The sequence below is a fragment of the Atractosteus spatula genome, chromosome 4, assembly GCF_055471065.1.
Source record: "Atractosteus spatula isolate fAtrSpa1 chromosome 4, fAtrSpa1.hap1, whole genome shotgun sequence".
Taxonomy (NCBI): domain Eukaryota; kingdom Metazoa; phylum Chordata; class Actinopteri; order Semionotiformes; family Lepisosteidae; genus Atractosteus; species Atractosteus spatula.
In genome coordinates, this window is record NC_142709.1 from 52,123,363 (window position 1) to 52,145,988 (window position 22,626).

Below are 22,626 nucleotides of genomic sequence, written 5' to 3' on the forward strand. Positions count from 1 at the left end.
CATATCTGATTTTACTTTTTAACTGCATTCATAATCTACAGGCAGTATTAATATAAAACCACATTAATGCACTTCTGAAATTTAATGCAAAATCCTTTTGAATTCTGAGGAAATGTCACAGATACAGAAAACTAATATAAGAAGACATACTAAAATACCAAGTCCTTGGACAAACTTGGATTCTTAATTTTTCCTTACTTGACAACCCCTACATCTTCACTTAAGATATAGCGAACCAACGCATTCACAGTTAGTGATTTATTACTTTATGACCTCCATGTCACATTTCTTAACATTTAGAGATGTCTGCTGACCTTTCTGCCTTGTATTATGATCAACCTTTTCTATGATCACAGTTTAAAGTTGGCAACCATTCACTATACATCACCTTAATGCCAACGTTTTATATGCATCACAATGCAATAAAAATAAAAATCTTGTGATTTTCTAATTTTCTAGTGAGAAAATCCTGTATTGTGGAAACATACCTTCACCTCCACAACTATATCCTGTTCTATCATGGTCATTTTACACAGGACAAATGTAAATTTGAACTCCATGAAATGTTTTAAACATTCTCCTCCTGAAACCATTTTGATTAAATATCACTTAACAAGCCAAATGTATGAACAAGTATCTTCAAAAACAGATGGGTTTGTTAAAATTGTTTTATTGCAAATGAGGAACAGGATGCTTTTGACATTCCTGTACATTCCTGTATTATCTAGCAAACATGCTTTACATCAATGTTAATGGTTAGCTGTAATGAAACAGTGTAGACAGAATCAAGAGTTAAGCCCTCCAGCCACTCTGAAAACTGCTGATGTCAGAACAAGTATGCCACATTCACAGTCATGACTCCCAGTGACACTGGTTTCCAAAAGCTTCATTTGGTCAGGTTCATCAGCTTGGCTTTTCCTTTTATTGTTTCTTCCAGCTGGAGTTCCTATAAGTTAAATTACATTGAATCTTCCAAACCTTGAATAGAACGACTGAAGGGTAAACTACACCAGTAAGCTAACCCACTACATTAACAACTCAAATCCATTTGACTCATTGGCAGGAATTTCTCAACATTAACAATTTGTTTTTTAAACATTTATAAAGCTAAAAGACTACATTTTGCATTTTAAAATATAGATGTATCAGGATTGGCAGATTAAAAAAATGACTACGATCTTGGTAGATCACAGAATTGCTCCTGCGTGAAAAAGGAACTCTTCAAGTCGTGCACAATACAAATCCAATAAACCTTGCTTGTATTTATTGATCTAGCTTTAAACATTAAAAAAAGAAAACATGTTAACCAAATCTAAGAGAACATGGCAAGATAACAGAAAATACAAATCACATTTTGGTTCCTATGGTTGTAAGCATACTTTAGGCATTAACCGAATTTTTAACATTTACGTTATGTATCAAACTAGTTAAATTTGAGAAAATGAATCAAACCTGATTTAAAGAGTTGGCAATTTCCCATGTTTACACCATTGTGTATATTAAGGGTAATGTACAAAACTAATGTACAAAAAACTGCTTTTACTTTGTGTAAATGCAATACATTTTGACAAAGAAAAAGACTGCAATTAAATTGGTGTTTTTATATCCTAAGTTACATATAAACAGGATCAGTGATATTTATAAATTTGGAAAACGTAAGATTACAGTAACTGTCATTTACAGAAATACAATAAATAAAGCAATTACCTAAAAGAAATGAACATCCAATTTACAACAAAAACATTATTTCGCACCTTTAAACAAGCTATGAACTGATATAAACAAAACAAGAATAACATTTCAACGTGACTGCAAGCAGAACATGAAAAGCACAAAATATTAGAGATATTTCAGACATGACAAAGTAATTCCTATTTACATGCAGCACTTGACTACTCCTCAGACAAAAATACCAGAACCAGAAATGCTTCAGTATGAAGAGGATACAGTCATTTTGCATCCAAAGTCAATGTAAGGCTCTCAGGCAAACAAGAAACGCTTGCTTCCCAGTCTGAAGATTGAGTAAAGTTTAAAAACTATATACGGGTTCATTCTTCAACACCACCGAACAGGAGGAAGCAATTCCATTTCAGCAATTTTAAATGATGCAACTTGTCCGCTTTCTGGTAAATGAAGGTCATTCATAGTCCTCTAAAGCTTTGGCTCTAGCTACAGGGCATGAAAATCTGCAAAGTAATGATCGCTTCACGAAATGGTTTGATTGGTTTCCTTTTTCAACATGTGCGTCAGTAGATTGCCCGCGGATGTTTCATGCTGTAGTGAGCCTCTGATGCAGATACATAGGCAGATTCCGGGAAGAAATCCTCATGATAATCAGCCAAAAACCTGCATCGAAAAATAAAAGATCCTTTCCTTAAAATAAAAACAACTACATTTCAATGTGTTGGTGATATCATGATTACATCATGTTAGTCTTTTGGCACTGCATGCTTGATTATGGAAAGAAAAGTAAGTGTTAAACTAAAAAAGCATGAATAGATTAACAATAAACAATTTTTCAAACCACCACTCTCTCATTACATCTTCAATTAAAAGAAAATCAAAAATCAGTTGCTGTATACAAGACCTAAAGTCTGCCCTAACAGGGCAATAAGTGTAGGTCAGTAAGTAGGCACTACACACAATTACTGCTGCTTATTCACACAACAGATTCAGAACAAACATGGAGTAAATCCAAGAAGAAAAGCAATGTTTTTATGAAATGTTTTTTTCATATTTATCCCCATATAACTATATATATAAAATATCTTGATTCTGCTCCGCTTAACATTGCTATATACATGAGATTGATATTAGAAGAAAAAAAATCAATTTCAGGGCTTTGGAAAGGCTACAATGTAACTTTGCATCAGCTTTTTATGTAGGCCAGATCCATTAAAATAATTTGCTTTAACTGAACATGGCCTAAAACTTAATCAAATCAAGCTAATCAAAAAGCTTTAAAAGACGAAAGATATTTTTCACAGCTTTTTAAAACTTTGCTGCCGATATAATTTGGTTTCCATGGTTGCTCAGGAACATCAAAGGCATAAAATTCAAACAACCAAAAACCTGAAACACAGAAATCTTGCCTTTCTGCACTTAAAGTGTCAGAGTACTTAAATTATCTGAAAATCAGAACATAAATATTACACAGACAAACAAAAATATTTTATTGCCCAATAAATAAATGCTTAATGCCATTAAATGTTTCAGTCTCCCTCTTAAATGAACCTAAAAGTGAAAAAAGATGTTAGTCTTACTTACAAAAACAGGAAAATTGCTATTGACTGCAAAGATTCTTCCCGGAAACAATTTAGATGTTTAGATTACAGCCTAAAAGCTACCTCTAATGGGACACATTCTCCTGAAATAACCCAATTCCAAAGTTGGAAGAAAATCTCCAGTCTAATCAAAAATAATCCTACATGTTCTTAGTTTTGGCTGTTCTGACAAATCCTTTAAATCTTGCCATCTCATCTTAGCTTCTTGACTCTTAATCTTATGCCCGCAATTATCCTCATAATCCAAGAAATACACCACTCTGTTCACACTTAGGTTGTCTGACACTAAAATGGCATATTTATACATCACGTATCCAACACTTAAATTTAGATGAAATATTCAATCGAAAGTACTACTAAAACGTAAACTGTTGTAAATCAATATTGAATCAAAAAAAGTCTAGTGATGGCAGGATAAAAAGGTTGTGGAAATGAAATAGCAGAGGACCCTCAGTTTTTCAAAACATTCTCCTAGCTTCAGTCAATACAAATCCTAGTACAAGACTTCCAGCACTAAAAAGGTATTTATATAACCATATAACCATTTCAAAAACAATCCAGCATACTTATGCCTACATATGCCAGGACATACAGTATGTTAACTGATTAGAATTCACTTATACATAATGATTTATTTTTAAAGACCTTTAAACAGACTAAATGTTCATTTCTACAAAAGAAGCAATAAACGAAATCCAATACACTCCAGAAAACACTCTATATTGCAAGTCCATATCCTAACTGTCTGTAACAATTTAACAAATGTTCCTTAACTACATTATGCTATAGCACAGACTAGTGGTTGAAGAAAGCTGCAATGCAGTCGTTTAAAAAATCCGCTACATCCTACAGAAGATTGTTCAGCTGGATTTAAAGATTAGTTGTCATGTCACTAAATGCATTATACAACCACAAAAATCTTCCTCTGTTCAATGTCTCAGCAGAAGTATAATACCCTGCCATGACAAAAATCAGTCTGTAACTGACCCGTAACCTTTACTACTTCTTAACGGTTATCCAAAACATCAAAATATATTAGTCAATAATCATAAGATTTTCTTGTTTATGTACCTCCTCTTTTATGAATCACTTATGCTCTGTTTTTAGACTGACAAAAAAGGAACACATTTTATTGTAATGCATTCTAAGAATAACTTGTACATTTCGGTTAGTTTTTATCTAATAAAGGTGTTCCATTAAAATGAGACAATATACATGTCTTAAGCATATTCTGTTTTATATTTCCCATAATTAACTATATTTTCCTGACATTTTGGGCTGCAGAAAAATGTAAGAATGTTAGAGCTGGACATTCCTTTCAAATGGCAAATACATCCAACTGCTCTTCTCTGGACTGGTTCTAGGCAAGCTGTATGTTCTGTGGTGACCACAATTGTCGGATAAAAGTAGCTGAAAAGCACAGATCAGGAGAAGTGTACAAACAATATCCCTGTCGGTACGGTCTACTCGATCAAGAAATGAAAGATGCACCATGCCACTCACATACCACCTAGATAAGGCCATCTCTGCAAACTGAGCGACCAGGCAAGGAGGAAACTGGTAAAGGATGCCACTGTAAGGCCAACTCATGAAAGAGCTCAAGAGATAAACTGCTGAGATGTGAAAATATTTGAATTGGTCAGTGATTTCCCTGACATTGAGCACTTCACAAAGCTGCCCTATAAAAGCAAAGTGGACAACCTATCTCTTATTGCTCATGGAGTTTGTACCAACGCAAACGAGCGGTCCTGAAAAACGTAACAAATGGTGTTGTGGCCACATGAGACCAAGTGGAACTTTTTGGTATGGATTACAAGCATTATACATTGGGTCTGTGCCAAACCACACATCTCCCAGTCTACACCTTTCCCACAGTCAAGCATAGTGGTGATGTATGACATGTCTGCACTGTTTTACAGTCTCCTGCACTATTCTGAATTTTCACTTTAATATTTCTACATTCATCCCAAATCTCAGCGCAACAGCAATATCCACGTGACAAGGCTCAGTTGCAGTACATCAGCTGAGGTGAGGGAAAAGCATTTCAGAATTCAGTGGTTCACTCTGTAGTTTAATTGTGCTTCACTGTTACAAGTATTTCAAGCACTCTAATAAATTAAATATAATCTTGGGAGCCCTGATGAAACTTGACAATGAACAAACTTGGCAGGAAAAATGTTTAAGATGGAATATTAATGAGTAAGGACCTTTAAGTACTTATTTAGAGAGAACTCCTTTCATAATGTTATTCTCCATTCACTTTTATAGAGAACTACCCTCTATACACTTAGCAGGAGGTAGCAGTGCTTCTGACTCCAGCCCAATACTACACAATTATCCGACAAGGACCACCCAATGCTACAGTTCATGACTGTGCTCCATCCAGGACTCAAACCTCCAGGATACTCTTAGCTAGGAACAGGTTCAAATCCCAAAGAGAGTACCATGTGCCGTCAAAGCACCACGGGCTCTCTTGGCATAAAATCCAAGGTACTGATCTCGTATGAAAATACAGGAATTGTCTTTTTTCCCCCAAATATTCAAGAATACATTTGCACAAAACAATTTTGTGATGTAGCACTCCCTTTATATCACAGTTTATTAATGATTTCACAAGCACACCTGTTCAAAAACACTATTTCACAGGTTAAAATACAGATGGGCTTCCATGGTTTTAACATTTGTTTTTGTTGTGTAGAGAATACCATTCTAAAATGTCCTTTTAGGCTAAAGATGTTCGGTAAATTTCTTATTGCCAACTTGGTAACACTCCAAGACATGAGCGCATAATCTGATTGTTCTTCAACTAAAAGTAAACCAGCTGCAATGCATTCCAAATTGCAGAAAGAGATTAATAAAGTGAGCATTTGATTAAACACCCCCGATGTCTTTATAAATCTATCAACAGGCTACAGAGATGCATCTCTGTCAGACTAAGAAAATAACTGGCAGGAGTCACAATCGGCAGGAGTGAACAAAAAAAACTAACAAGTTTACAGGTGAATGTTTGATTAATGGGTTTTGTACACAGCAGATTAATATAAATGTCAAAGTAAGCAAGCCAGCTATAAATCAGGGCAAATCTTCTATTTATACAAAGTGGAGAGTACAACTGTCCTAGGTGAAGTCAGAGTTTACCTTAGGAAAAGCTCCAGATGCTTCACTAAGGCCCTTAGGTTCTTTTCAGGAATGTGCATCTTCCCCAGGATCTCTGGAAGTTTCACTGAACCAAACATAAACAGACATTAATGGTTTAGACTACTGTACCATAAGGACCACTGTAATAAAATGAGATAAAAGGGATTTCGAAGACCAGAGTGCACCAATGAAATTACCATTCATGCGCACGTTATGAAGGCAGGTTCAACGCAGCGCATGATATGACAGGTTTCTCTAAAAAGAGAAAACAGGTTTCTTTTCCTTCTCAATCCCTCTGTAAATGGATGTTTATGACAAACATGCATATTAAATTTTGCAAGAAAGCCAGTTGTTTTTTGACAAGCTGTCTAGCTGAGTGTCATTAGAGTGTGCATGGAGTCTCTGTGACCCTCCTTCTCTATTGTTTGAGCCCTCTCTTGCAATTCAGATTCATGAGGCTTTTATGAACTATGGGTTTTTCACTCTCAGGTTTGCCAACTGGTTCATCAAGCTCTGTCTCCTAAGCGATGGTCGCTCACTCATCGACAGCTTTCCAAGCCTTCGCCGAGCCTTTCATCTGCTGGATTTGATACCGAACACCTTCATTCGATATTCGCATTTCTATATGCAGGAGCATGCTTCCCCATTTTTCTAGTGAAAATACCAGTGTTGATTTGTCTGGGGGAATGTTGTGCCAAATATCTTAGTTGTTTTCCCCCCCACCTTCCGTTCCTTTACGTTAAGCAAGAAACAGATGTTCACCTCAAGTTGTACAATAAAAGCTAAGCAGCACCTCAAAAAGACTATACAACATTATTGTCTTTGTTCTGAAATGTAGAGAAAAACACACACCAAACAGACGCAGCAGGTGCTGCGATCCATACACGTAGGATGGAGGAGGTGGCTGGTCACTCTGTGGATAGTTGTCAGGAGTCAGCTTCCAGCTTAGCACCTGAGTACAACAGAGAGACATGGCATTTCTCCATACAATGCTGCCTTAAGGGATGCACTTACCCACCTCGCCTGCTGTGGTAACCTGCTGTTTCTCAAGCTGCTTTAAAATAGAAATGCTTACAGCACAGTGACGACATGAACGAAAGTGACAATGCTAGAGCTCCAGGATACTGAGAGACAGCTTTTCTGCCTTATATTATTTGTACTGATTGTGTCTTTCACTTGTTGTATTATGCAGTGCAAAATACCATCTACCGCGGTCATCTGGGAAAAACAGGCCAAAACTGATCTGAAATGCTATCCAGGAATAGTAATGCCAATAATAACAGGAGCAGAATAATATACAATTATCAAGAAGGGCCTCTTTGTAGGCAGATCTGATTTTGTCTTGAATTGCTGGAATGAATAGGTGAATATAGTATACTCAATGAAAGGGATTGAAGACTTTCTGAAAATAAAAGTTTTAAGATGTTTGCACATCAGGCACTAGGTAGGAAGCAAACAGAATTAATAATTGTAGTCCAGAGTTTATCTCTGTTATAACCAACACGATGAATTGTGTACTAAAAATTATAGCTTCTTACAAATCTTAAGTGCGTCTAAACCATAGCCTAACTGATGAACACTTCTTGACCAGCTGAGAAACGTTTGCTTAGTTTTAGATATCTGTCAGAGGGATAGAAAAAAAATCTTCTCAAGACTGCACTCAACATAATTTTATACTTTATTTAGCTAATTCTCTTCTGTAATGGTGATATTCACTCCACAAAGAAGACTCAAGAAGAGTCAAAGCCCTGTAGATTTTAAATGCACTTCTTTAAATACCCCTGGTCTAAATACCTGGATGTAGTAGACCACTTAAATCACAGTCTCATACTGAACTACAACTTGTAGCTGTCAAGAATTAGAAGTATCGCTCTCCGATCACCAGTTACTGTACCACATCAACTCTCAGTTTATCTTGATAAACCATATTTTTTTGTGTAGCATCAATTTTATGTAGCCACATAAGTACATAATTTCTAGATGGTATACATAGATGTTCTGTCAGTTTCTAAAATAATCATTAAAGCTTTAATTTAAAGATAAACAAATGTGTCTGATTGCACTAGCAAGAGTAAATCACTAACCTCATTCAGTTCGTTGTTTCTTCTGCTTTCCAGACCAGACAGCATTGAACTTCCTTCCTTGCTGGGCGTGAGAGTGAGAGGAGATGAGGAGCCGCTGTGAACAGGAGTTTCTGAGGGAGGAATGTCATCTGGTAAACACTGCGTTATTGCAGGTCATTAAAATACATTGCACATTTATTTTACTTTGTTTTCTTTCTTAAGAAATCATTTATTATGTATTCAAATATGACAGCAAGAAACTAGTTATGGTCCGATAAAGTGCAGACAGAGTCTAAATTAATATGTATTCAAAAATAAAAGAATTTTAGTGCTCAATCTCAAAAGTTAACTGCAATTAACTGACAGCCCTTATATGCATTTATGTACAGTGTATTTTCATATTCACACACATTTACATACTGACTGTACCTTGCAAAACATTTTTGCCCCCTTTCAATTTCAAATCATTCAATTACACCCCATTTAGTTGAATAAGAAATGAAAACACATTTTTTTTAAAGTAAATATTTTTAAGTACACCTCAAACTGAAGACTTAAAAGTTCAAATTAAAAACTAAGGATCAGTGCCTTGCCGTTTTTGCTGACACTTTATATACACGTGTAGCAGGCCTCTATATACTGCATGGATACATATGAATATCTGAATACTCCTTAATGTTGAAAGATAATTGATAATGACAAAACTCTACACTGATCACGTAAACGTGAACGGTAAATTTTGGCTGTATGTTTCTTTCTCAGCACACCCATGACACAATGCTTTGGGACGGACTCGCAGTTAAGGGACACTTACTCTTCTCTATGTTCAGGAAGAACTTGGGCAGCGGTGCAGGCGTGTCTGTGTGGCGGCGCTTAGGCTGCGGGGAGGCACTGCTCTCCGACAGCCGGTCACCCCCGGAGGTGTGGCGCGTGGACCTGCGCAGGGAGTGCAGAGCCTCGGGCTCAGCTTTCTTGCGTTTGGGTGTGGAGACCTCGCCAGCTGGCAGCTGGCTGTCTGTGGACTGCGGCGTGGAGGGGTTCAAGGCAGGAGGGCTGGGGGAGCGCTCTTCCAGTGTCCTGCTGGGAGACACAACAGGTCAGCTAATCCCAGGTAAAGACAGCACCGTAGGCACATCTGGACCAGAAGTAACAGCACAATGTGTGGGTACCCCTGAGGGAGTCTACAGAAAGGGCAGCAAAGTATAAATATACAAGACAAGTACCTCTGTAAAGGAGAAGAAACATCTCCATAAACAAAGCCACACATTAAGAATAACACATTTTATTGTTGTTACAAGAAAAGCTTTGAACTAAGAATTACCAAATAACATTATAGACAGAATTCTAGTCTCCTCTTGTGAGTAAGCATCCCAAAATATAACATGTATATAGTAACACGTATAAATGGTGCAATTATGTTAGTATACAGTGGGTGTCTTCACTGTCATCCATCACAATGTGGCTGAACTCCTTCAGGTTGATAAGATGGGAGTGAAAATAATAAATGGACACCTCCATAAATTATACAGCCACAGATTTGTATTCATCGTAGTGTTGGTCAACATGAGCTTTCTCTCTGCTTTTTTCATTGCAGCCAAACAAATACGTGCAGCTCTTTATATTCACAGGAATCTTCACACTTATTTAAGCAATTAATCAAACTGATCCCAGCAGATAGAAACTGACCCTCCCGAGAAACGGATGATTTGTGGAGTCAATATCTCACGAGGTCTTTGTCAATATCTCACCAGTGGTTAGGGAAAGGACATGTTCCCAACAGTTTTGTAAGCAAACAAAAACCATTCTGTAGCAGACACTAACACTTCACAATAAACCAAGGAGAACATGAAAAATTAATAGTAAAAGCTATTATTTTATGTTTGACATTTGTCAAACCACTGACACTTACAAATACATGTCAAAATAATAACATATACAGTTTATGAAATGACATAACATTTTATAAAGCGGGTATCAGTATGAACTTTAAAATAATTAAGGGTCAAACTGAGTATCTCATGTTTGCATTTGGTAATGCATATGTGGTCTATACAATACTTCTTCTCTGTGTATTAAAGTATGAAAATTCTAAAGTTTGTGCTCATAAAAAAGTTATTAAAAATGACTGACAGGAGAGGGAAATTAATGCATAAACTGTGTATATATTCTCATTTGATTCCAATAATTCAACAATATGAAAAGCTTGTTTTAATTAAAAATGCAAATGAGAGCTAAAAAATAAAACGTGAAACGTGGGTGAATAATTCCTCATCTCCCTCACAAGGTAAGGGCAGGTTCTACCTTGTATAACAATTCTCAGTTTGATGTCTTTGCAGATACAGAATATTTACTGAACCCCGGTCACAGTCTTACTCAACCCTTAACTGTAAAAAAGACATAAAAAACTGCCACACAGTTATATTTAGTAAAGTTTACTAACAATTATTTGAAGAGTGACAAAATACACTTCACCTTTGAAACAAGTTTTGGCCTAAGTTCCCTATGCTTGCATCTTCAAGCACTTAACTTAGCTTTGTGCTTAATAATACAAACTATTTCACATACCTATTAAAATCTGTATTAAAAATAGAATTTTCACTGTAATGTGCAGGATATTGCCTGAAACCTGTCGGGACAGCCCAGTTTTACAATCTTAATAAACAGGCTTATACAATACACAATCAAAAAGAACAGAACTATCTTTTTATTCACTCTAGAAAACGCAGCAATCTGATCCCTGAAGGGGTCTGGACTGACTCCAATTCACTTTTCAGCTGAAAACTAACTTTTGTACAGTCATTGCAATGACTTGATTTCTCTTGATAGACATCTAAATAAAAATGTCTTCGGTTAATTTAAAAACACTATATTCACACTGGAAACTGGATTTAGAAACATCCGGAATAAACACTGCATGCGGACTTTAAATTTAACCAAAAGAAAACGTCAACATTTTCAAAACAGCTGGATGACACCATCGCGTCCAATAACGACAAAATGGGCCAAATGGCCTCCTTTCATTTGCAGCCTTTCACCCGTTTGTAATAATTATTTATTCCTCTTTATCTTAAAAAGTCCGATTTTAAATGCACCTCATCACTGTCACACAGATTTTGTACCTGCTGGTAGTGGCTGAGCTCTCCTTTATTGGTAGAAAAAGCTTGGAGGAGCTGACCTTCTTGAACTGTGCATGCTCATATGGATAAAGCAGAATCATTGGGAGCGTAAAATCGAATGTTATCCGCAAGCCGTCCACCATTTCTTTACAAAGCTCTTCACTTAAAGAGAAAAAAAAAAACATTAAGAATTTAGACTATACACACATGCAAATGGCAAAGTCAGGTTCAGCTTACTACGCGTTAAACATTTATTTGTTCAATAGAGGTGCCCGAGTGTGGCTTTATAAGTAACCTCTTGCAGTAAGAGGAGTTCTTACTGATGAGCTCCAAATTACAATTAAATAAGCATTGCGTATGTTTTTCAAAGTAAAAAAAAAAAAAAGACCATTTTGGACAAAAAACTGCCCCAAAAAATAAATCTGACAAAAAGAACTCCAGGTAATGTTCATTATAAAGGTACTGTGAAAATAACTTCAAATCTATACCATCAATTTAAATTCAACCATCAGTGTGTTTTAAAGCTATAAAAGATATATAGCTGGTTTAAAGCATGACTGAAAAGCAAAGTCAATGTTTATCAAGCATTATCCACTGGACTCCTGAATACTCAATATTCACAGAGATAAATTATGACATGGTCTCTTACAATTTGTCTTATTTTGTCGCTTGGGTCACACAGCACTACAGTATAAACCTAAATAGAAGTCATGTTTTTCTATTTTACCAACTTCTCTTAATTTTAGTCTTTAGATTTAGATTTGACAAGTCATCTTTTTCTAAAACCTAAAAAGATTACTTCTCAAATTACATTTTCGGTGACACTGAAAATCATACATACAAACAACTATACATTAAAGCACATGTGAAGAACATACACTTAATTACTGAATCAAATAATTAAATATTCCTGCATCCAATCTGCTGCACCAAGTTAACTTACTTCTTCTCCGGTGGGACATAATGAGGGTTGAGGTTCATCTGAGTAGCTGTCTGATGGTGGCGAGATCTTTCGTTGGCTGAAAAAGCTGCATTTATTGTAAAATGCTTTACATAGGACTCCAGGATGCTTACAATGTTCATCTGGCAAGGAAGTTTGACCAACTATTAAGTTTAAAAACAAAAAAAAAGAATTAAATAGAACAAAATACCAAAAGAAACTGAGCAAACAGATGAGGCTAAATACCATAAATGTCAGTACAAAAAATCTCCAAACAGTTTTATACGAGGATTTGTAAAACTGTTTAGCACACAGGAGCCAGATGGCATGTAATGAAAACATCATAAAACTCCTAAGTAGTCCAGCAGTCCTGCCAGTGGTAGGAGAGACACACACCACAGGCTAGAATGATTAGGTATGCTCATTATGTGTACTCTCACATCATGCAGTACAAAGGCAAAGACACGAATAGAAATGAGGACGGCAGTCTTCATTTCACTTCAGTCAGTACGTCACCATAGTACTGTCCACAAGAATCCACATTTCACACGCTTCGCAAATCAAAGACTGATTCTTGCTGGTGATTTTGCTTTCCCTTATACATTAATTACATCTTGAATGTCACAATAACAACTGATAAGGGACTCCAGACATGATTTGGCCAGGACACCACAAATCTTGTCTTTTGGGTGAGAAATGCACCTCCCAAGAAGAACACTATGAACCACAGCATCTAAGCTCTCTAGTAATTTTAGGTTCATGGGTGCCAACAGGGAGCAAAGCATAGGATTCTTAGTGCATGAAATGAAACTTTCAATAATTTCTCTCCTACATCCATCCCATTGCAGTGAAAGTGAAACACGACTTACTCTAGTTTGGTCATTTTTTACATAACACTTGCACATTACCTTACATAAATGGGTCAATGAACACCACTTTGCACATCACCTTAATAAATGGCAATAAAATAAAGAAATACTTATGGTAACCCCTTAAACAAATTAGTATTGCAGTGATAGTACTCTGCAAAATATACTAGTAACGTTTCACCAAATAAGATAGAGCAGCATTTTAAATACATCAAAACAAAGCAGCATCAAAACAATCTCTAAATGCCAATAAGAGAAAATAAAAAGTCTTGCACAATTACTGTGATGTTATCTTTTTTGTGCAACACATATGGATAAATTCGGGAAATTAAAACTCTAATTTCTCTGTAGAAAGAGAAGATCTTCTGCTGTAGTATGACATCGTTAATGTGAATTCCTGATGTGCAAATAAAATAAACCTAAGGATGCAAAATACAATTAGACAGCAAAAAGAATTATTCATAATGTCTGCATAATGGTTGCTTTTCTATGAAGGACCTTATGGTACCGTATAATAAACTCCAATCATCTAAGCTTGGTGCACGAAGCGGCAACATTTTAATACAAAAGTGCAATTATTGCCTTATCGCACTGGAGATTAAAGGTGAGTTTAATGGGGGTGAAATTAAATTATCAAGAATTACTGCTACAACAAAGCCGTGAAACCTATGAGATCATCAAACTACACAGGCAGGCAGGGACATGCACTATTATCCAATTTCTTTTTCCCCAGCATGAAAATGGAATGTCATGAGCTCTCTAAATGCTGCTAATCCCAAAACAACAATCAGAAGAGGAGGTTATTTTTGTACCACAGACTTCAGCTTGCCTCTTCAAAGACCGCCAAATGTCAGACATTCTGTTCCGTACCTTCTTCCTTTTGTTAATGTAGTAGCAGTCATCTTCCAGTTTCTTCTTCAAAACCTCAGGGATTTCAATGTTTATTGCCTTGTCCTCAGTTTCCTTCTTTGGATGAGTTTCTTGTTCTTCTTTCTGAGGTAAAAGAAGCAAAGCTAGCAAAGCTGGCAATTCTGTGAAGAGATTTAACATTTCTGGAAATACATTTTATTGTATTTAAGATGCTCATATTTCCATAACATCCAGCTATATGTGCATTTTGATGTTCATGATTCACATTTTAGCAGGTTTTTCACTCGGCACCTTTTCTCTCACTGGCATCTTAATATTCCATAAAATGAACTAAAATTAAGTGACTAACCACTTAATGTAGGAAATAATTTTACCATTTCTGCAGTTTCTTCAATATCAGACTCCTCACTTTTCAATGATTCTACGTCCTCTGAATCGTCCTCGTCACTGTCTTCTGAAGAGGACGTTAAAGCTAAATAAAACACAAAAAACATTTTGTATAAATTTGCAATGGTTTGGAAGGAAAAACAAATATTTTGCAATGTGAGGGACTGGGTTGCAGCAATATGGCACCTCACAAAGACCGAACTCTGGCATAGTGTCTCACCAATTCTCAGGTGTGTTGACAACTTAAAAACAAAATCTAGTTATCATATGCTCTGTATACCCCTTTTCAGACGTGGGACACAGCAGAAAGTCACAGTTGCAATGCTCACCTTCACACTGCCAATAAAATTGACAGATAAGATCCTTTTATCTTTGTACTGACAGTAAAATCCATCAATAGGAAGGAATGACATTCATTAAAATCACTATAATGATGAGTAAAACTGTTAATGTGTACAAAAATCGAATATGCTGAAACCAAATGTGTAAGAAATCCACAGACCTATTATAAAAACATAACAGATAAAAGGACACATCCGTTATGCAACATATTGTGACGCATGTGTAGGAAAGCAAATTCAACTTATAAAGACTGCTTGGGCTGCTAGAATATTATCCTGCACAAATTAAGTAATGCATATAATGTCTCCCTAGAAAATATGGTTTCTTTTATCTTGTAAAAATAGTAGCACATTACCACGAACTGTGTATTTTGGATTATAATTTATATGGTAATTCAAACATCTGTCCCTGTCTCTTCTACTAAAAGAAGTGTGCATCTGAGCAAACAGAAGACCCTATGAAAGGTTATAAATTAGAGGATGCCATTCGCACCACATACTGGAGCCTGTTTGTTAGTACAGTAGCTAAATAATCCGAGGATCTCATCTAGCAGTTTCTTTATAAAACTGAAGGTATCCGCCTGCTCCAGACTCCTACAAACCTTTCTGTACAAAGGTTTGCATCCTGTCCCAAGTTTAAAATTTGTTCTCTGAATAAACTGCTTATTAAAAATTAAAACAAATTTAACATTTATTCTGCGACTGATCTAAATAAGAAGCTTCTGAGTGACTGGTAGCACTCTGTTCAAAAGATAACTTGGCACAACTGACAACGCGTTTACGCAGGGTAGTCTTTGAAGTACAGCATTAGTTTAAGACATTAAGTATAATAATTGTTTACACTTATATAGCGCTTTTCTGGACACTCCACTCAAAGCGCTTTACAGGTAATGGGGACTCCCCTCCACCACCACCAATGTGCAGCCACACCTGGATGATGCAACAGCAGCTATAGTGTGCCACAACGCTCACCATACATCAGCTTTCAGTGGGGAGGAGAGCAGAGTGATGAAGCCAATTCATAGATGGGGATTATTAGGAGGCCATGATTGGTAAGGGCCAATGGGAAATCTGGCCAGGATGCCGGGGTTAAACCCCTACTCTTTTCGAGAAACGCCGTGAGATTTTTAATGACCACAGAGAGTGAGGACGTCGGTTTTACGTCTCATCCGAAGGACGGTGCCTGTTTAAAGTATAGTGTCCCCGTCACTACACTGGGACATTAGGACCCACATGGACCGCAGGGTGAGACCCCCCTGCTGGCCCCACTAACACTTCTTCCAGCAGCAACCTCGGTTTTTCCCAGGAGGTCTCCCATCCAAGTACTGACCAGGCTACATTAAGTATGGCATGTGGGTGGTACAGTGGTTAGCATTGCTATCTGCATGGAGTTTCTATGTTCTCCCTGTGTTTGCATGGGTTTTTGCCAGGTGCTCCGGTTTCCTCACACAGTTCCAAGACTTACTGGCAGGTTACTGTGCTTCTGGGAAAATTAGCCATGATGTGAATGTGTGAGTGTCTATGTCTGTGTGTGTTCTGTGATGGACTGGTGTCCCGTCCAGGCTGTATTCTGCTTTGCATTCATTGCTTGATTGTGATGAGCTCCAGCTTTCCTGTCACCCTGCACATTTATGCGTTTTGTATTGCAGTGTTATGCATGACCAATTTACCTTAACTAAGAGAGGGCTGTCAGGAATATAAACAATACACCTCTTTCAAAAACAAAGTTAATTTCTCAGACATCACTTATTTCAAACATAAAATCCATCTTCCTACATTCACATGCAATTAAATATTAATTCTCTCAAGCATATACTGAGTTTTTATATATTTATATAGTGCTTTTTATTAAGTCTATGGATCATGTTACCGATTAAATATTTGTTGTGTCATTTTCATTAATTGATTATTCACAGCTGATGGATACTCTTCAGTGACTTTGACCGTTGTATAAGCATTAAATCATCTGGTTAATGAAAATCGAATGTGCTCAAGTGATGAGTTGGATTAACTTGTTGAATGAAAAGAAAGAAAAACAGAAAGATACTGATATGCCTCATTTGTCAGCAAGACATCACAGGCTTCTTCTATTGGCATGTTGGAAGCTGGCCTGTTAGCACCCTGTTGCTCGCCAACTGCCAGCAATTTCTAACCTGGCAAGATGTGAAGTCTGTTAATGGTGGACAACTATCTGGGAGTCCTCAAGTTACAACACCTCGACGAGACCAAAGAATAGGTCCAAGAGGGATAGTGTGGGAGGAAAGTCTAGTTCCTGGAGAACTCCAATTGTAATGCGTCACAACAACCTGGCTGCGTGGAGCTAGACTGATCTAGACCTGGGACTCCCTCGCTGCCCTTCTTGTGCGTTCAGCCTTACATGACAGCAGTTCAGCAGGATCATGCATGCTGCTTGTGTAAAAATGGTGTTTTCAAATTTCTCCCAGAAACTTATGGGAGACATATGTTATAGCTGCTCTATCCTCCTCATTTGAGCACCACTGAACACGTGTGCTGGGATGACAAACCATTTAGGGCTCATAGACAGGAGAACTGGCACATGCTTGTCTAGTCTGCACAAGAGGAATGGAAAAGAAGCTCATGAGACAACCTATAACACTACGCCTGTCACAGATATACAGCTTGCATATTTCTATTGTCTTGTGACTTTCATTTGCTAATAACAAAACCTACTATATAAAATAATCCAAGACATTTTCTTGATAAGAACAAGTCAACCTGTTGCAGTTCTAAGCGATATATGTTTTCTCTTCTATATGTAAAGTGCATAGAATTGTAATGCTCTGACAATGCCACCATAAAATTCTGAATTTAACAATCAATAAAGAAGAAACAACACTATTTATTAGGATAAAAAGCAGACTTTAAATACAACACGCCAATCAGCTAAGTACTTCTAATATAAAACCATGAAGATGTTTCAGATGCTGATATTCCTTTACTAATATTCCTACCAGGCACCTACTTTTGCCGATTATCAAAGGAAATGCATTTTTAACAAATGTAAGACTTCACTCTAAATATCTATCATGACAAAACACCTTCCAGAACCCCTGGCCAATAAAATGACCAACAGTGGGAAGCAGTCATTAGGACCTGGGACTGGAAGGTCACGGGTTCAAAGCTCAGTAAATTACTTCCCTGCAGCAGAACTGTACTCTCCCAGACCATCACTAAAAATGTTTCTCAAGACGAAAATTTCAAGTCAGTAGGTTTCTGTCACACAGGTAAAAACACTGCACAGTTATCTTTCATTTTAGACAAATTATTCTTCTGTTGTTTAAAAATGGGTTTAAGTTTCTGCTGCTGTTACCAAAATTACTTTCAAAAGGACAAAATCAGAAAATAAATCATCATTGTGAGGTTAGCATAGTATCATTATACTTTTTTGCATATTCTTTATGGGCAAACAGACTGACCTCCTCTCAAAACCTACAACTGTCTCAGCTGTCCTCTAAGCTTGCGGCTCTGTGATAGAATACTCCCTTTTTTGCTGCCTGTCCAAGCTGCTGTTCCATTTATCAACAAAATTACCTACATCATTTTTCTCACATTTTGTTTTAGTACAATATCACATATAATGGTATCTTTAAAGCAAGTAAAAATGAAAAGATAACCAAAAATGTCTTAAATAAAAAAATCTTAAATCTGCGGACAGGAGAGCTTGACCAGCATGTGTTTACTGGATGTGTGAACAGCAAGTTATTCCAAAGCCTTTAGCGTAGAAAGGCAAACGCTGCAAACATCTCCCAGTTAAATGACTCCCCTGCAGGCTGTCTGTAAACGGATTACACCTTCAAGACCATTACATGATCAGTCAAACCATGAACGCCAAGCCTTTAGAAGACTTACAATTATCGTCATTTTCTTCTTTTTCGTCTTCAGGAAGGGTTTTTAACACCGAGTCAACACCTGGAAGACGACAGCGTCGCTTCTTCCATCCCTTTCTCCTCCTAAAAGAGACAAACAGCTTTAAGTAACCTACCTGAACGCTACAGTACCCACCTCAGGGCACAGGCTATTCACAGAGCTATCCTTCAGGCTGTACATGGACTAGGCTGATCCTGATACATTACTAAAACTAAGAATGAGCAGAATGATTTGTTGCAATACTCAATGTCTTACACAACGGGGAAAGTGAACATCACATTGACAAGATTAGTTACTTCCCTTTATTACACTCTTATTATAAACATACATTTTAGTAGAAAACAAATACACATGAGTGTGAACAGACCCTGTATCTGGTTACCTGAAACTAATTATTGCAAGCACAGCACACAGAGAAGACAGTGACTTCCATTGGTGAAGTGACCTTGCTGTGTCTTTGCGCCTCGTACAAACACACTATCAGATTCCATCTGACATCTGAGGACTTACTACACTGGGGTCAATCTCTACAGCTAAACAGAAGTATCACTGAATAAAACTGTATACATCACTACACAATTTTATGGAAACCTCAAAACAGAATGACATCCATTTAAACATTGTACAAACATTAATATAATTACATTTTCTAGGTTAGCATTTCATAGCAAGCACAGTCTATTTTATTACAGGGTTTTCTTACATGCGAGCCACAGCTTTTCGTGCCAGTTTACGCTGTAATCGGCGGTTTTCATCCGTGTCACGCAGAACATGGTCCTCTGCTGCCCATCTATCCCAGCTGGAAGTGAAAGAGCACGATTCATTACTACTGGGAATTATCTGTCTGAGGTGTCCTTTTCAGTAGAATTACCATGTGTGCTTAGACTGAAGCCTTCGCCATAAATACACTATGAACCGCACGCAAAATGTTTTCTCTCATACCACATTACAGCAAAGAAAGACACCTGACATTTGCACAAAATGCCGGACAAGAAATGATTTATCCCCAATTCTGACTAAAGGATGCAGCTTCCATTTTCCATAAATTAAAGGGTTAGTGGGCAGATTTGCATGGTGTCAAGTAACCCGAGAAAACACACAGTTTCATTTATTTTCCGGTACTGATGAGACAGCCAAACCACAGAAATGTGGGCAGAAATCATTCAGTTTTCACGATCTGTTCATTGCATTAGAATTTATAAGCGATTCAATTAGACGAAGAGCTGTTTATCGAATAAACTGATAACAATAGCAGCACTAAATAATAGTACAAATGATGAAAGATTATAAGAACAAAGAATGTTCTTGATAAACTTGCATGATATTTCTAAATGGTTAAAAACATAAGAGTTACAAGAAAGAGGAGGCCATTCTTTAAATTTGGCTCTTTTTTTTACAATAACAAAGTCAAATATTATGTCTGTCGATTCATCTGAAGTTGTTTATTTCGGTATCCTAACTACCCTTGCTGCAAATAAATCAGAGCTATACACAACTTTCAGAAATTTCAAAACGGGGTACTGCAACAATGAAACATGCAGGAACAGAAGTTTTCACAAATAAGTAGCATACATTTTGAGATTTAAATAGATGTGACAATTTTATCATTTCAAAATTAAATGTATTAACCTGCTTACATATAGATTTCTTGGAGTACACAGCCAAATGTACAAATACAAATTATTTATATCAGTAAGTAATAGTTGGGAGATACCAGCTGCACAGGATTCTGCTTTGAAATAAAATGCACTTACCTTCGGTTCCAACCATTAAAATGAATCAGATACTCTGGGACCTTTCTTCCTCTTTCATCTTTCCCAACAACAACATCAACAACCTAAAACAGAGATTCACTTGAAATAGCATACTAAATATTGATTTAAATCACAAGAAAGAAACTTAAATAGTACTTTATGGTATAGTGATCAATAAGGGATGTTTTTTCTGGTGATCCTGAATTGGCAGTTTGGTGACCAGGAACAGGTACCTATACTGCAGGTAGGAGGTGCAGTGTTTTGGATGAAACATAAAACTTAGATCCAGTGGCACTGTTGGAAAAAGTAGGGACGTCAGCCCCATGTATACCAGCTGAATTCTGCAACCTCTTCTAAGGCCCTCCTTAATACAAATGATCTCCCTTTCCCACCAGATGTATTGTGATTTTTTTCTTAAATTGTATTAAACATCAAAGAACACAAAGGAGAAAGGGTATCCACCCGCACAGGATGTACAATGCTGTGGCTGCTGCACTTCTGTTATGGGTGACGTATATATGTAAATTGCTCTCTAGAATCAATTGGGATTAAACGCACTACACAAATGCAATTAATTTGCATTAATGATCCCACTACTTGTACGGGTGTTGGCAGCTAACAGATCCAAGGATCTTATTGAGCAATTTCTTAAGAAAAATCACATCAAAAACGGTTTTTGCAGTTTGATCCAGTACGTTTTTTTTTTTTTACGATAAATCAATGTAACAATGATAACCTCCAAAATTACACTACAAAAAGCAAGCGGATTGAACATAAACGTACTTTCAATATATACGCAAGTACTACGTCCTAGCTAGCTGGACAATCTTTCAAAACCAAAAACGGTCTAATGTTTTTTTTTCTTAAATACAAAATAGACAACAACTCAGCTGTGTAAAATATGCCGTTTGAAAATAGGGCGGGGAACTACAATGTAGGCACTTTATTCCCGAGACAGTACATATGTCGGTATTTAAAGAAGATGAAATGCAGACAGCTACTCATGAGGAAAGGAGAAACATGACTAAAACCCGTTCTTCAGCAACTCAAATATGTCTTTGCATAAAATGCAGGTGAACATCTTGGAAACAGGACTATCTGCCGAAACTGGAATTGAGGACCCTGACACACGAGGGTCTGAGTCTCAGCTGTAACAAAAGTAACCAAGCGATCAAGATGGGCCGGATGTCTCCCGGTCATGTGCGACCCCTCTCCGGTTCTTATCTCAAACCATGCAATGGCTACAGCTTTTTATTGAGCCGGCCAACCTACACGTTCATATAACATGTTCGGTTACGGCCTCCTACATACAGGCAGGCCTCAGCCGGAATGCTAACAGTATTTTTAAAATATATTACACACCTCCTCTTCATCAATAAAATAAATATGTCCTAACACTTAGTTAAAAATAAATTAGGAAACGTAGACGCTACAAAGTAATCCGTTTCCTGGAAACATGCATTGCAGTAACTCGCCAACTCGAGGACATCGGAACAAATCCCAATAAATCGACTTAAACAATAATAAAAAGAATAAATTAAAAAATCCAGAGTGCATAAACTGGCGGTTGGACCAGCATAAACGGACTTATTCCCAAGTCCTGCTCGGTAAAGCAATACAAGGCTCTTTACCTTTGCATCATAAAGCACCTTGGCCTTTGTGGGGTCTGGTTCGAAACAGAGGACTTTCTCTCCTTTGTGAAATTTAAATTTCATTCCCCGAGAGTTCATTTGTTCATCATGGCGAGCAGGAGAGGAGGAATCTGGACCCCCGCTCCTTAACCCGTTCCGCGCCGCGCTTTATCAAATGAATCCTGCTCCCGAAAGCGGGAAATACAGTCAGGATACGGCTAAGCAATTGGAAACGCGCTACAAGATAGAAGGACTGATCCTACCAGGCCACCGTAGCGCAGCAAGTGTTCTACTCAGGCACTCGCTCAAGGCAACCCTGTAAACGGAAATCGGGAGTACGGGGTC

General features: G+C 37.2%; 1 protein-coding gene across 2 annotated transcripts; it reads right to left on the minus strand.

Annotated features, from left to right (window-relative positions):
• Positions 1 to 654: 654 nt before the first annotated feature.
• Positions 655 to 22,565, minus strand: LOC148836522 (MSL complex subunit 3-like). Of its 2 annotated transcripts, none has more exons than XM_088914112.1 (13): positions 22,282 to 22,565; positions 20,651 to 20,733; positions 19,600 to 19,695; positions 18,879 to 18,979; positions 14,655 to 14,752; positions 14,281 to 14,403; positions 12,545 to 12,705; positions 11,605 to 11,763; positions 9,300 to 9,562; positions 8,507 to 8,616; positions 7,275 to 7,374; positions 6,423 to 6,507; positions 655 to 2,346 (listed from the first exon to the last, which is right to left on the minus strand). In XM_088914112.1, the coding sequence occupies exons 1-13, from the start codon at positions 22,378 to 22,380 to the stop codon at positions 2,247 to 2,249; spliced, it is 1,578 nt and encodes a 525-aa protein (XP_088770238.1). In that variant the 5' UTR covers positions 22,381 to 22,565; the 3' UTR covers positions 655 to 2,246. The 2 variants fall into 2 exon arrangements, with proteins under 2 accessions (XP_088770238.1, XP_088770237.1); XM_088914111.1 differs by having other exon boundaries at positions 9,300 to 9,565; positions 22,282 to 22,561.
• Between the last annotated feature and the right edge of the window lie 61 nt (positions 22,566 to 22,626).

Bases quoted from the DNA above. Each gene is read 5' to 3' on its own strand.
- LOC148836522 (XM_088914111.1), bottom strand. From the start codon at position 22,380: ATGAACTCTCGGGGAATGAAATTTAAATTTCACAAAGGAGAGAAAGTC. The intron at 18,980-19,599 runs GTAAGAAAACCC...TGTCTCTTTTAG, and splicing joins CGAAAAGCTGTGGCTCGCAT to GAGGAGAAAGGGATGGAAGA. The intron at 12,706-14,280 runs GTACGGAACAGA...TAAACTTAATAG, and splicing joins ACATTAACAAAAGGAAGAAG to TTGGTCAAACTTCCTTGCCA.